Below are 14843 nucleotides of genomic sequence, written 5' to 3' on the forward strand. Positions count from 1 at the left end.
TTTTGCTCTTCCTTCTTTTCTGTTTAAGGCGGGTGGCACACAGGTTTGGTTGCATTACTGCCATCTACTGTGATGAATCAATACTACAACTACAATAAACTACAAATATTAAAGTTGAACAGTCCGTTACATTTACAAAGAATTTATGACAAAGAAAACTAAACACAAGTATTATAGTATGAAGTTTTTTTAACTTGTCTCCTCTCACCTTCCCCAAACTGTGATTGGTTGATTGATAAATGTAATTCTTCACACTCTTTGTAGCCATAGTGAACTGCTTTATGGGTGATGTTGCCAACTCTAGTTATCTAAGACATACACATCTCATCACCCACAAAGCCACCCATTCAGACAGATACAGTGTGTATAAAGCGAAAGTTTTGACTGTAATCATTTTCTCTGAGCTGGACCAGTCAGGCTGTATTTGGCCAGAAACTGTCGCCAACACAAAAACGCATACTAGTGAAGCTGAAGATTCTGTGAGTAAATGAATAAGTGAAGCTGTGAATAAATCCAGTATTTACTGAAAAACCATCCCTCAGCTGTCATGAGGAAACTATGTGCACTTGGCTTGTCGAGGAAGAGGCTGGAAAACTGTGCTCCTGTTAATCTGTCATAGTCATCCAGTGTACCAAGTTTAATTTTGTATGTATTATTCTTCTAATGCTGTCTTTCTTTTACTTTTTTAATTGGTCTGTATCTCTTTATTGGCCTGTAGATCTGCCCGTTTAATGACTTTTGTTCACTTTAAATAGGCTTTCTAAATGTAGTTCTCTGTTATTGGTCATGCAGGGATATTGAACATGCATTAAGAGGATAATTGAAAGATTTCACAATGTAGTGAAGGCTGAGGGATTAATGACATCTTTGTTGCCACACAAATATCATCTTACATTCTCTATTATCCTAAGTAGCTCAGAAGTAGACTACAAGTAAGCTGGTATTTATCACGACATTATCTGAGGACACGTTCAGATCTTTACACAACACGACATGAACCTGTGTTGATTAACCAGCCAGAAAACCATATTCAGACTGCATCTGCAGAAGATAAAAACAGGCTGATAATGACTTTATTTTTTGGACTGCTAATCAGAAAAGTTAAGTTTTCTAAAATACCTAAGTCCAACTATTAAAGTCACTGTAAGGAGTTTTCAAGTCATCTTGAGAAAGTCTCATTTCCAGATATACCTGATCACAATCCACACTCTACAACGAGATTATCAGCACCAATGAAGGGTCGGAGTAAATAATCAAAATTCAATATATCTGGATCTTTTGTTTGACAATATCGAAATCCTGATTCTTTGTCAAAATTTGACCTTTTTTTTCTCTCTTCTCCCAATGTTTTTATTTTGTTTCTATAACTAAATGGCGCTGGGCACACTAGCAGCTCCTAGGTATATCCCATTCCTGTATCCCATGTCACTGTCTGTTCTCTTATATGTATTAGAAGGGATGTAACTGAAATGAAAATTCCCCTCGGGGAACAATAAAGTATTCTGATTCTGATCATGAGAATAGCATTTCATCCCAGCCCTAGCACCAATAAAGGTATTCCTAAATGCCATTTCCCAGCTTCCCCACCGGGTTGTGCAGGACCAGATTAATTGACAGCAGCAAAGTCTCTTTGACAACACCATGCTGGCTGACGAAATTTAGTAGAAAGAGGAAAGATCAGTGTTTTTCTCTGCTGTGATTAATTTTATAGTGATGGTGGACACTGGAGCCAAACTGTCAGACAGAAAAAGGACAGAAGAGCAGAAGAAAGATAAACAGGAGAGAGATAGAGCATGAGCTAAAGGCTAAAACACAAGCTAAAGGCTAAAATACAAGTAGCAGGCTAAAACATGGGCAAAAGGCTAAAATAAGGGCCAAAGGCTGAAACAGGGACTAAAAGCTAAAACCAGGGCTGAAAGCTTAAACATGAGTTTAACCCTAAAACAGGAAGTGAAGGCTGGAACAAGAGCTGGAGATTAAACACTAGCAGGCAGCTAAAACACAAGCCAAAGGCTTAAAACCAAGCTAAAGGCTAAAACAGGGACTTAAAGGACTTAAACACAAGCTAAAAGCTCCGACTTGAGCTCACAAGTTCATTTCAACCCACAGTCAGCAGTTTTTCTGCAGTGGTCTGTTCAAACTTGAGAGTCTATCAATAAAATGAAGAGTTAGCTCTGATTGGTAGATAAGCACTGGTAGGACATGATCAGGTTATGGACATATTTCAGCACTGGGCTGTGAGTAACACTACATATAGCTGGTTATTGAATACTGTACAAACCGAGTTTACAGATTTTGTTTGTTGCCACCTTTCAAATGGCTCCATTAACACCTCACCTTATCACATATCTTTATCTGGTTAACAGAATCAGAATACTTTATTGATCCTCGAGGGAAATTTAATTTCAGTAACATCCCTTCCAAGACATAAAGGAAACAGACAGTGACATGGGATACAGGAATGGGATAAACCGAGGAGCTGCTAGCGTGCCAAGCGCCCTTTTGTATTAGATATTAAAAAAAAAAAAACATTGGGAGAAGGGAGAAAAAAAAAGTCAATTCCAAACTATTCCCCAACAGGGGGCGTAGTTTGAGATTAAGAAAAAAAAACACCTCAGCATATAAGCACATGATAACAACACACAAAAACTCTCATAAGTTGTCTTGAACATGTTGTTTAAAAGATCTGATCTCCAGCTATTTGCTTTAAAACCAACATGCCTTGGTAAAAGTGATATCCTCAGGACGGTGGCTGCAAGTGCTTGGGGGGAATGGCATCTTTATCCTGGCAAAACACAAACTTTTCCAGATAGTCCTCACAGCGTCTAGGGCTGCACGATCATCGCAATCGCAATCGCAATCGCAATCGCAATCGCAATCGCAATCGCAATGTCAGCACATGCAATTATGTAATCGCAAAAGAGGATATCGCAATCGCAATCGCAATGTCATCACATGCAATTCAGATTTTTCTCCATGAGAAAGCAAGTCTGTAGACCCATCATGACACAACTTTTTTTATTAAATCGCAAGCACAATCGCAATCGCAATATTGTCCACCTAATCGCAAATCGCACCTTTTCCCCAAATCGTGCAGCACTAACAGCGTCTTTAACCCTCAAAAGCCTGATCCATCGAAAAATTCCAGAAAATTCTAATTTTTAGGAACTGAGGTGTTTATTAACCCTTTCATCAAAATCCACATTTAATAAAGCCACATCATTTTGTTTGTGATAACATTTTGTCACTTGATAACTTGGGCAGTTTTGGCGACTGTTTTAGTAAAGTTTTTTAGTAAATATGGATTTTCCAAAGCAGAAAATACTTTTTTAAAATTTTAAAAAATGAGAAAAATGTTAGTTGTATTCTTACCACAACTTCTTCAAAATTAGCAATGATTTTCCTTAAAAAGTGTGTGAATGATTTTGAAAGAGCCAAAATACTACTTGAGCTGCCTGTAGGGGAATGATAATCCTAAAGGGGGTTGAATATGTTTTATTATATTTTCTGAAAAGGTTTTTAAGGAAACTATTAATCATTTTAATGACATAGACCCTGTGCTGGACCCGATGCAGTTTGCCTACAGGAAAAATAGATCCACGGAGGATGCCGTGAACATGGCGCAGCACTTTGTGCTTGAACACCTCGACACTGCGGGCAACTACGCCAGGATCCTGTTTGTGGACTTCAGCAGCCCGTTTAACACCATCCTGCCATCCATCCTGGAGGATCAGCTGTCCTCTCTGCAGGTGCCGGCCCCCACCAGGAGGTGGATAACGGACTTCCTCACCAACCGGTCCCAGCGGGTGAAGCTGGGAAGGAGCATCTCCGGTTCCAGGACCATCAGTACCGGCTCACCACAGGGCTGTGTCCTTTCCTCCCTCCTATTCTCCCTATATACCAACAGTTGTGTCTCCCTCCACCCCACAGTCAAACTCCTGAAATTTGCCGACGACACCACCCTGATGGGCCTCATCTCCAGGGAGGACGAGTCGGCATACAGGAGGGAGATCGACAGGCTGCGGAGTTGGTGCGGACATCATAACTTGGAGCTTAACGCTCCAAAAACAGTGGAGATGTGGGTGGACTTCCGGAGGAAAGCAGCCCAGCTCCGTCCTCTCGTGCTGGGAGACACTCAGGTGGAGTCAGTGGAGTCGTGCCGCTTCCTGGGCATTACCATCACTCGGGACTTAAAGTGGGAACTGAACACCATTGCCCTCCTGAAAAAGGCCCAGAAGCGGCTGTACTTTCTTAGGCAGCTGAGGAAACACAACCTGTCCAGGACCATGATGGCCCAGTTTTATACAGCCATCATAGAGTCTATCATCACCCACTCCATCATCACCTGGTTCCCCGCTGCGGCGGCGAAAGATCTCGCTAAGCTGCAGCGGGTGATACGCACGGCTGAGAAGGTGATTGGCTGCCCCCTGCCCTCTCTGAAGTCCCTCCATGACTCCAGAGCACTGAGAAGGGCTAGAAAGATTATGGCCGACCCCTCACATCCTGGCCATGGTCTTTTCACTCTGCTGCCCTCTGGGAGAAGGCTGCGCCTGCCGAAGGCTCTTTAAGCACGCCACAGACTCAGTTTCTTCCCCTCAGCCGCCAAGCTGGTCAATGACTCTGCCCCCCATCCCCACCCCTCAGTGTCGCTGATTTCAGATTTATAATCATACACTGGTCCTCTGCACTGCACCTTATATTTACTTTATATTTATTTATGTCACTTTTTGCACTGTAGTGCTTGTTCTTCATTGTTTATTTGTTTTTGGTGTGTTTGTTTATCTGTGGGAAAAAAGTACTTGTTGCAATACACACATGTGGTCACCAACACAAATTCCTATGTGTTAATTTACACAAATGGCTAATAAAGGAATCTGAATCTGAATCTGAATCTGAATAGAGGTCTTTGAAACTCTGTGTGTGTTAAATATGACTCGTTCAGCAATGAAGAGTTACCAAGAAATCTGTTTCTATCAGATGCGTTCAAAACTTTCTCATGTTTACTCTCCTGTCAGCTGTAGGCCGAGTGTGTCTCTCCAAAGTGTCTTCAGTTTGACAGTAAATACACATCTGATGGGTAAAGCGTTTGGATTACAACACAACAAACTAGGATGCTGTAACCGTCGGGATGCGGTGAGTATTCAGTCGTCCACAGGGGAGTATTGTTTCTGACAGCTGACCACAGAACAACCAGATGTTTTTATGCTGCTCAGTTTTGATTCAGAGTTGAAAGAATGACAACTCCTCTGAACAAGAGGAGCTAATGAGTAAACTGCAGGTTATGTTTTTACTTCAGCTTCAGCAGAGCGCTCCATCTCCTGACTTCTGACCCCTGTCTTCTATTTATAGTTGTCTTTTCTCCTCCACCTCTCATCTGGCTTCCTCTGACCTAAATTACAGTCAGGAGCAGATGTGGAGGTATCCCCGCCTGGGAGATGAGGCATTAAAAGATAATCATTTAAGAAAGGAAGATTTTCTTGTGGACCTTTTTGCACTTTCCATACACTTTCATACTTTTGTTTTCTTAAATGCTGCTGTGACTCCTGAATTTCCCCTCGGGGATAAATAAAGTATTTTCTATTCTATTCTATTCTATTCTATTCTATTCTATTCTATTCTATTCTATTCTATTCTATTTCAGAGACACACAACAGCACCGAGGAGACAAGGTTGTTGATTAAAAAAAAGAAAGTGTGTTTCAGCCCAAACACTGTTGCCGATGGTTTGTTTGCAGAGCAGCTTTCTCTGTGCTGGTGGGCCTGATTTATAGCTTAATAGGGAAATGATTATCCTCTGATATTTCTCCATGGGTGTTTTCAGCAGCCCTGTAATCAAAGCAGGCTGGAGACTTTGAACTGTAGACCTCACCCTGGTCAGACAGTAATCAGCTTACCTCACTCACAGCCTGAGGTTTGACTGACAGCTTTGTTTGTCTCCCCCTGACTGGGACAGATTTCACCTTTTCTTATTAGAAGACAAGAGAACGTACACTGAGAATGATAAAGTTTGTATCACAGAGGTCAGGCATGGTGCTAAGTAGATGGGTAGTAGACATCTCTTAAAAACTAGAAGCCACTCGATTCCTGCTACGTCATCACCTCCAGACGCGACTGTTTACTCACTCCCACAACAAACACATTTCTACAAAGTGATGATAAACTAATGTCAGATTACGCTTCAAATACACCAGATATGTCTGTAGTCAACCCCATTCTGTTGCCTGTTGATTGCGTTTGTCAACTCACACCGGCTGCATGTTCAGTCCATCAAGCAGCATCACTGACAGACAGCTGGAGAAACAGACTGAGGAGTTCCCGTCCTTCCCACTCCATTGATAAGTCTCTCTTCATTCATGGTGGGCAGGAAAACCTCAAACCTGTTGACTCCTGTTCTGGCTTCGCTCATTAAACCGTTTATCATCGTAGTCGAGCTGAATACAAACTGATTTTGACACGGTCTATTTTATTTTGAAAGTCACTGAGTGTTTTGGGGGAGTTTCCGGTCACAACTTCCTGTCCCTTCCCTACATTAAATTTATGCATCACAGCTCTGCGTCCATCAAAAATAGGATGGATGCGTATTACCTGCATAATGACTGAGCAGCCACGCAGACGGACTGTAACGGGGCAGTTCCAGTGTAAGTTGGCACATTAGCTGCGTTTCCACCAAGCAGTCCGGGTCGGTTCAGTACGGTTTGGGATGGTTTGGTACAGTTAAGCCTGATTCCGTTTGCGTTTCCACAGCAAACTGTGCCCTCTCGTGGTAGGCGGCGTGTAAGCTGGATGCCAGAAGCCGCAGCTGTTTAACAATGGCATGAGGCCGTAGCAGCTTAGCCCGCTATTAAATCCAACAATGAAGAAAAATGCGACACAGTAAACAAAGAGCACAGTTGGAAGACATGTAGCATTTCGTCCGCTCTGTGATTAGCATGTAGCTCTTTGTTACAAAGAGCAATTAAGTTTCTCCCGAGAGCGGATCAGTTCAGTCTGGCACCCATACGGAAGGGTCCCAAAAAAGTGGGACGGCTCGTCTCGGTTTTTAGGAATCTGTCCCAAGATAAGTCAGTGGAAACGCTGCAAAATGCGCGCCGTACCGAGACGAACCGAACCGGTCTGCTTGGTGAAAACGCGGCTATTGACTTGGATGGAAACCTAGCTGATCCGTTTGCCTTGATGTGGAGACGCACTGCAGATGCATCTAGTGCAGTGGTTCCCAACCTTTTTCAACTCAGGGCCCACTTTTAAGTCTCAGACATTTTCGCGGTCCACCCCCCGACTGCTAAATACATAAAAACATACTACATCTTAAAACCTTTATAAATGAATTATCAATTTAACACAAACATAGTTAAGCCTTATCTAATGGCACAGTTTACAGTCGGCTCTATCTTTTTATCTGGGCTTAAAAAAAGTTTTTTTAAATTTATTAGACAGGCTGATGCTCAGTACATTTTATTCTAAAATCATACACTGGGTTATAATAGTTATACAACCATAGTTACTCATAGTTAAAGTAGTGAGTCAAGACAAATGGTAATAATTTATATGTTTGCGCCCCCCAGTCTGAAAGTCTGGACACGCCCCTGCACAGAGGTACAGAGAGGCATGAAGGCTTTCACGTTTGATCTCTGAAAGCTGGAGGAAAACTCCTCTGCTGATTTTTAAAGAATGAGAGGAAAACAGCAAAACTATAACTTCCATCCCAAAGAGAGCAGAAAGGTGACTCCTGGAGGAGCGGGAGAAGGAACAGCGATCAGCTGCAGTGTAATATGCACGAGTGAACTCAGCGTAAGCACCGCACTGATCATCATATTAGACTCCGCAAACTGATCAGGATGAAATTTAAAGCAAATATAAACCACAGAGTGACAGTGGCACCTCTGCTTGCGCTGACTTTATACACAGAAAACGTGCATCTGTAAACACTGATGAATGATCAGGGTGGGAATTGTTTTTCTCCAGTAACTGTGCGTCTTGTGCGTCTTGTGCGCATCGGAGCGGAACTCCGCTGTGCGCGATGCTAAGAGCTGAGAGCTGTGAACGGCAAATACCCACCAGAGCTCTGTCTTTTATTATTTTAGAGCGTGATATGATCCAACCATGAGTGTGAGTTCACATGAGAACACAGAGAGATGATTCGCTTCTGAAAGATAACTGTTTGGTTCTGGCCAGCGTCAAAAAATGTTTGTGGAATTCTGAAAGTTTTAGTTGTATACAAGAGCCATGTGCAATGTAATTTACGTCTGAAACATCGGAAAAAGAAAAGATCATAATTCTGAAGGCATGGCAGCTTTTACTTTGTCGTGGCGGTGTGCCACGATCCTATACATGTAGCGGAAACCCAGCCATACAATGCGTTCTGAGAGCACTTTTTTTAAATAAAGATTGAACATGAAGGACTGAACTGAATACAAGAGAAACATGTTGGAGGTTCCACAGTCACTAACACAGCATCTATAACATGTTGAAACGTTTTTATTTTTACATAATTACATGCCCACCCCCACAAAAATCAAACTATTTTGGAAAAGCTTTGGTGGCCCACTTGCAGTACTTTCGCGGCCCACCAGGGGGCCGCGGCCCACAGGTTGGGAATCACTGATCTAGTGTATTTCAGTGGTAAGAGTGACACATTCCCAGCAAACAGACTTCACTACAATGTACTGCATTTTAGAGCAATGAGACAGCTAAGCTATGAATAGTAAACATTGAGCTAATGTCACGGTATCCAGAAGCTGTTAGCTTATCATAGCTATGTAGCTAATGCAGCTCCTGAATGCAGCTAAGCTGTCTAATCATTCATTAAATTTAGCTCATTGTAGTGAAGTCTGTTTGCCGGGGATCTGTCACCCTGGTCTGATATTGGTGTAGCTAGCTATTAGCTGTAGCTGTCGCTATTGCAGCATTAGCCCCTCCCTTTAACTTTACGCAGACTTGGGACACCCCTTCACTAGACATGCACGTGCAAAACCAAGGGCTAAGAGGTTAAATTAAGATTGGCTCTAAGTGATGAAGCTATTTTAAAATGCCTGAGAGTTACCCAGCTCATTTAAAACCTTCGGCTGAATGAATTCTGCTCTAATGTCTTTAGTTTCGCAAATAACAGGACAATTAAATGAACTTCCAGCTTTGACATTGTCTCTTGTTATTTAACCAGTATCCTTGAGCTGGTGATTTCTATCTATCCTCATGCTTTCAAAAGCGGCCTGAAACAGTAAACTCAGCTTTACTTTGACAGAGATGAAAAGGATGTCAGGAAAACCACAGAGCCCCACTCAGCTCCACCTCTCTCCTCCTCCTCTTTAATCTTCTCCAGGAGTCAGCCCGACTACTCCCCCACCCACACCTCCCACCATAAACCACACTGATTGACTGAACCTTTCTGTATTTTTAGCTCTGTGTGTCAGAATGTGTGTGATTTTATCCCACATGCTGTGGATTCAGTGCATGTGGTGATCATTGAGATGCACCTGTGCTCCTCGAGCAGGTGTGTACCTTAAAGAAGCTGCCCTTCCTCTCCTCCCTGTGGGGTGGACTGATGGTGGCAGCCGACATGTTGTCGTAGGATGGAGTTCCTTCTCGGACTCTGCTGAACAGGCTGTGAAGGAAAGAGAGGATTAGAGCTACGCAGACAAACACAAAGAGGGAAGTTTGGTTTGAGCCCTGAAGACGTGTTTGAGTTTATAAAGACAGAAGTGGTTTGAAGAGGCAGCTCTGTTTCCCAGACACTCAGCTCAGTCTCACACAGGGAGGGGGGAGGAAGAACAATAGCAGTCACAACAATGACGAATGTTACGAGTAATATCTGAGTAATACTTCATTTTGAGGCCAGCACATTTCTCTGGCCTGCTCACTTATCAATGGAGTTTTGATTTTAACTGGACTGAGTTGAATGGAGAATATTCCGTTCTGTATTTTCTTTGGTTGCACAATCCACACAACATTTCAAAACAGTGGGTTTTAACACTGAGCTCCTCAGAATGGGTTTCAGGTGACTCACTGACCAGCGTGTCTGCTAGGTTAAAGAGATTTAACTCACTTCATTGAAAGTGTGCTGCAAGTCAACAGCCTACACATGTTGAAGAATTAACGAGTGGCCAAAAGGCATAAAGCTTTTATCTGAAGGTAGAGGAAAGTTAAAGATGACCTAACACTAACATTTCCAAAAAAGTTAAGACTGTATTTGCTGATTTGTAAATCAAATACAAAAACTTAGCCAAAACATGCATACACACTCGAGCCCGACCGTTATGGGATTTTTGGGGCCGATGCCGATACCGACACTGGGGGCAAAATAAAGCTGATATCCAATATATCGGCCGATACCTGATAAATCGACTGATATCCGATACATTGGCTGATATATATAATAAATTCATTGATATACACAGGATATATACTGTATATGAACACTAATTATTATAATATCCATATGATTCAAGACAGAGACAGAACACTATTAAATTAAAACAAGGAACTTTAATTATAAAACTGTCAACATAAGAACTGTAGTGTTAACCAATGATAAATAAGAACAAGCTGTAAACACAATAATAAAGAAGTCAAACTGTAAACACCTTAAATAAATAAGTCAACCTTTAAACACAGTTAGTAGAAAAAAAAGAATGTTAACACAATGAGCAACTTACACAACGTTAAAACACCGTATTATAGTCTTACATTAGATAATGGTGGATGTGTGAATTAACAGTAGCATTTATCTCTGTTTATCTCACAAAAATACAACTAACACGATGTTATAACGTCATTCTATAGTCTTACATTAGATAATGGTGGACGAAGGGGGCGGGCACTCAGGCAGCATACAGCCCAACACAGACACACAGGAGCAGGAGTGACAGAATCTCCGCAAAAATTGTTATAATTGGCTACATTTTGGCCGATGCTAATTAATCGGTGACAGGCATAATCGGGACCAATTCATCGGTCGGGCTCTATTACACCCAGTAAGGCCCACTGGCCAAGCTGAGAATCAAACCGGTGACCTTCTTGCAGTGAGGCTGCAGTGCTAACCACTGCGCCACAGTGCAGCCCCGGTTTTAAAGTCATTAGATATTATTTTACAGGTCACCCAGAGTTCACCCAGCCCCTCATTTGCTCCAAATAGACCCGAAATGGTACTGTTTGTTTGTGCTGGTTTGTGCTGTTACAACTTTTGTTTGTGCCACTATGGTTTTATGGATATTACACACTTTAATTTCTGGAGATGACGTCACCACAGGAAATGCCCTCATGCTGGTGCACTTCATTTGTTTTGGTTGCAGTCAAACAAAGTTTGTCTCGTGCTACAACGCTGAGTAACTTGCTCTTTCGGTTTTTAACTTAATGTACCTTTGTATGTTCCTGTGCTTTTTTTCAAACTCCAAGCACCTGGAATGCCAGGTCGGCCCTGCATGCAGTCCTGAGTTCTCACCCACAGAAAACACTTTGAGCATCATGAAGTTAAGAGCATGGAACTCATAGAACATGTTACTAACAGAGGAAATGAGTTTACTTTTTCAGAAAACAACAAATCTGATCAGTTTCAACATCTGCTCCATGTGAATTTCCCTGGGGATGAATAAAGTATTTCTGATTCTGATTGTGATATCTGAGCCAGCAGTTTTTGGAAATGGGGCTGCACATCACTTGGTGTAATTTGTTGTTGAAACCCCGGTATGTTGGTTTAATTTCATCCACATATCAGCTGGTTTAATGAAAAGTTTCTTTGTTGGAACCCTGAACTTTAATCCCTGTTCTCTGAATTCCAAATCATTTTCATAACACCCTGAAAAGACCAGGATTCTCTTCCCAACACAGATCTTTCTTTTTCCTCCTGGTCTTTGTCAAAGCACGGAGAGCCTTTTCACTCGAAACAATGACTACTACCAAAACCTACTCATTGTGGTTCTTGCACGAAAACAGAGGAGTAACACATGTTCACATATCCACAGGCACGCTTGACCTAGATGTTGCTGTGGATTCAGTTTCAGCAGTTGATATAAGCCAGCTGTGTGAATGCATGCAAACACCTCCCAGACCTCCCATTTCAGAAAGACACGAGGGAAAACATCAGCATCCACAGATTCCTGTCCACAGACACATCAACAACTACACAGAGACACAGACACAGGCTGCTGTGGGAGGATAAATCTCAGGCTGTTGTTAGACAGACTACAGTTTGACTTTGAGGAAATCTGATGTACAAAACATTTGCTGTTGAGTTTCTGTTGGAATGCTTTTGATCCCACAGCTGGACATGTGCTGTGAGCATGCTCTACACACACACTTTGGGTTGGATCCAAACACATCATACATGTGCTTCCCACAGTGAGCTGCAGAGAGTTTCCTGGAGGCTGCACATGAAGCCAAAACACTGCATCAGACATCCACAGTAAAGGAAGAGCTGAATCCCTGACACACACATTTACAAACCTTTGGTTGTGCAGCTAAGAAGAATTTAGGGTTCATTGCCTTGCCCAAGGACACTTCCGCAAGTGACAGGATGAGCCGGCTTGGGCTGGGTACCATCTGTTCCAATTCTGGTTCTGAGTGCATTACTTGTGGAGGGTAAAATAGGAGGAGTTCATATGGAGCATTTTTAGTTTGGGCTTCTAACCTGATTCAAATCTGAGTATTTGCCTCCAGGTCAACCCGGCCAGTAAGGAAGTCTTCTGGTTAAAGTGGACATATCATGCTTGTTTCTCCTTTTCACTATGCCAGACAAGGATGCCTGTAAAGCATTTCTGCCCTTAGTACAAGTCATTTAGTTCCTTCATTGCCCCACAATAGCGTTCTCAATATCCTCATTTTAGGCCATTCTGAAGATCTTGTTGAAACGCTCTGTTTGGAGAATGACCTCCAGTAACCTCGCAACGTCACAGCCCTTTGTGCTCTGATTGGTCAGTTCTATCAGAGGGGAGGAGGGGGTAGAGCCAGGGGGCGGTTTTTGCAGCATGGAAGTATTTACAAAATGGCCACATTGAATGGGGCAGACCGAGCAAGTTTGCTGTTTGCCAAAACTTCACCGTAAGGCATTGATAGCACTAATAAAATGGCAGAGTGTAGGATACGTCCTTTTGTATTCCTTTTGTACCCCGAGTCAGACCAGGACGGTTCTGCAGCTCAGGAGGAAGAAAATCCACCTGGACACAGATCATCTCAGGACTCTTCAGTGTGGTGAGTCAAAGCGGTACTGTAACATGTATAGTTTATACGTGGAAATATAGGCAGACTTCACCAATAAACTATTTCTATAACAGGGCTCCATCCTGCTCCTTCACTTTTCTCTGTCTGTTTTATCCATCATGCTGAAAGTGTAGTCTAAAGATCGCCTCTACCGTCAGTTCCTCACTATGTTATAACCGCAGCATTATTGTGGTCCAGGTTCACAGTGCATGTCAGAACAAGCATGCAAATATCACAGTCTCACAAGTGTTAGGACGTCTGCTTAAACTCCAGTGTTTTAACTGCTAATTCACCATGTAAAGCCGAACTGCTCAGCAGAGCAGAGTCCCTGCATCCAGCATCTGAGGGGGGATACTCGGCTCTTGGTGGGTGTATCCCTTGGTGGCGGTTGTGTGACTATCTGACATCACAGAGGAGGAGCTGCTTTATCAGATTACTCCAATAAAAAGAAAGATACCACGTATTGTCATGACGGTTGAAATATCGTGGCCAACTGGCAATGACCTATTTTCAGAGGCATCAAATCTCGTTCTAGGATATCAGAAAAAATACAATTTCTCATTTTTTTGAAAATTCAGGGGGTGAAAGGTCTTGTTTTCAAATTTATTATATTATATGTAAGTATTAAATCAGGGATCAGCATGATATGTCCCCTTTAAGTCATCAACCACTGATTGGATTTATATAAAATCAATTTAGTTATGTTGCTGTTGGTGGCAAAATAGTGTTCAGGCCAAGCAAGACCAGCTGAGACACGCTGAGAGGTGTTCATCCAATCACAGAGAAGGAACACGAACGAGGCAACTTCGGCTTTGACCTGGTTGTTCTGCTCTTTCTGAAGGTTTGATTCAGAAAAGCCAATGTGGAGGTTTCAGAGCTCTGCTGAAGTAAAAACTGTCAAACCAGGAGAGACACTAACTTGTAAACACAGTGACAGTTCAGCCTGCAGGTCCCAGTCTGCTAAGCCACCAAGGAAAGGACTGGATTCACTTTCTGTTTACAGCCGGCATGTGTGTGCACGCAGCACTGAGAAACAGGTTTGTTTCCTGGAAAGAAAACCAGAACGCCAGAAGCTGGGGACTTCTCTGCTCATTATCTCCCATCTCCCTCACTCCCCTCGTCCTCTGAGCATCTCCAGAGGCGCTCACTGAGCCCACCCCCCCTCATCAAAACAAAGAGGTGCTGTGGGCTTTGTGGGGTTGTTTTGGTCAGAGCACAAGTTGTGACTGTTCACGAGTGTGACAGCGAGCTTGAGAGTGATTCACAGTCCTGGCCGGGTAAACAGGAAGGCCCTGACGGCTTTCAGGCGAGGAAAAATAAACTGTGCTGCCAGCTGTCCGGTCCTGTGATGGACTACATCGCCCCTGAGTCACTGGCTGCAGACTTCACTATGTGGCCTACTGTCACAAGCTGTGACGACTTTGAAGGTCCACTTCCCACCAGAGATACAGGCTCAATGACAGCATCCAGTGGGTTCTCCACCTCTTTCTCTGGATCCCTGTGAGATCCACAACCAAACAAGGTAAACACGACCACAGGAATCAACTGAGCTGACATTTCTGTCCTCAGTCTGTGCTCTTTCAAAAAATGCAAAACTTGGTGTTTGTATAGCATCAGAGCAGGACACTTTGTGAATCAGTTGGTGGTATTTACGCT

At 42.9% G+C, this 14843-nt stretch overlaps 1 protein-coding gene across 1 annotated transcript in view; it reads right to left on the bottom strand.

Annotated features, from left to right (window-relative positions):
- Positions 1 to 14843, bottom strand: part of rin2a (Ras and Rab interactor 2a) — an 81032-nt gene that overhangs the window by 49571 nt on the left and 16618 nt on the right. The window contains exon 2 of the mRNA XM_074675715.1: positions 9495 to 9597. Within this exon, the coding sequence (XP_074531816.1) occupies positions 9495 to 9554 (60 nt within the window). The 5' untranslated portion in view covers positions 9555 to 9597. The remainder of the gene's footprint in view (positions 1 to 9494; positions 9598 to 14843) is intronic.

Source organism: Halichoeres trimaculatus, unplaced genomic scaffold, assembly GCF_033239565.1.
Source record: "Halichoeres trimaculatus isolate MK-OKI-2021-1 unplaced genomic scaffold, fHalTri1.1 fHalTri1_scaffold_8, whole genome shotgun sequence".
Taxonomy (NCBI): Eukaryota; Metazoa; Chordata; class Actinopteri; order Labriformes; family Labridae; genus Halichoeres; species Halichoeres trimaculatus.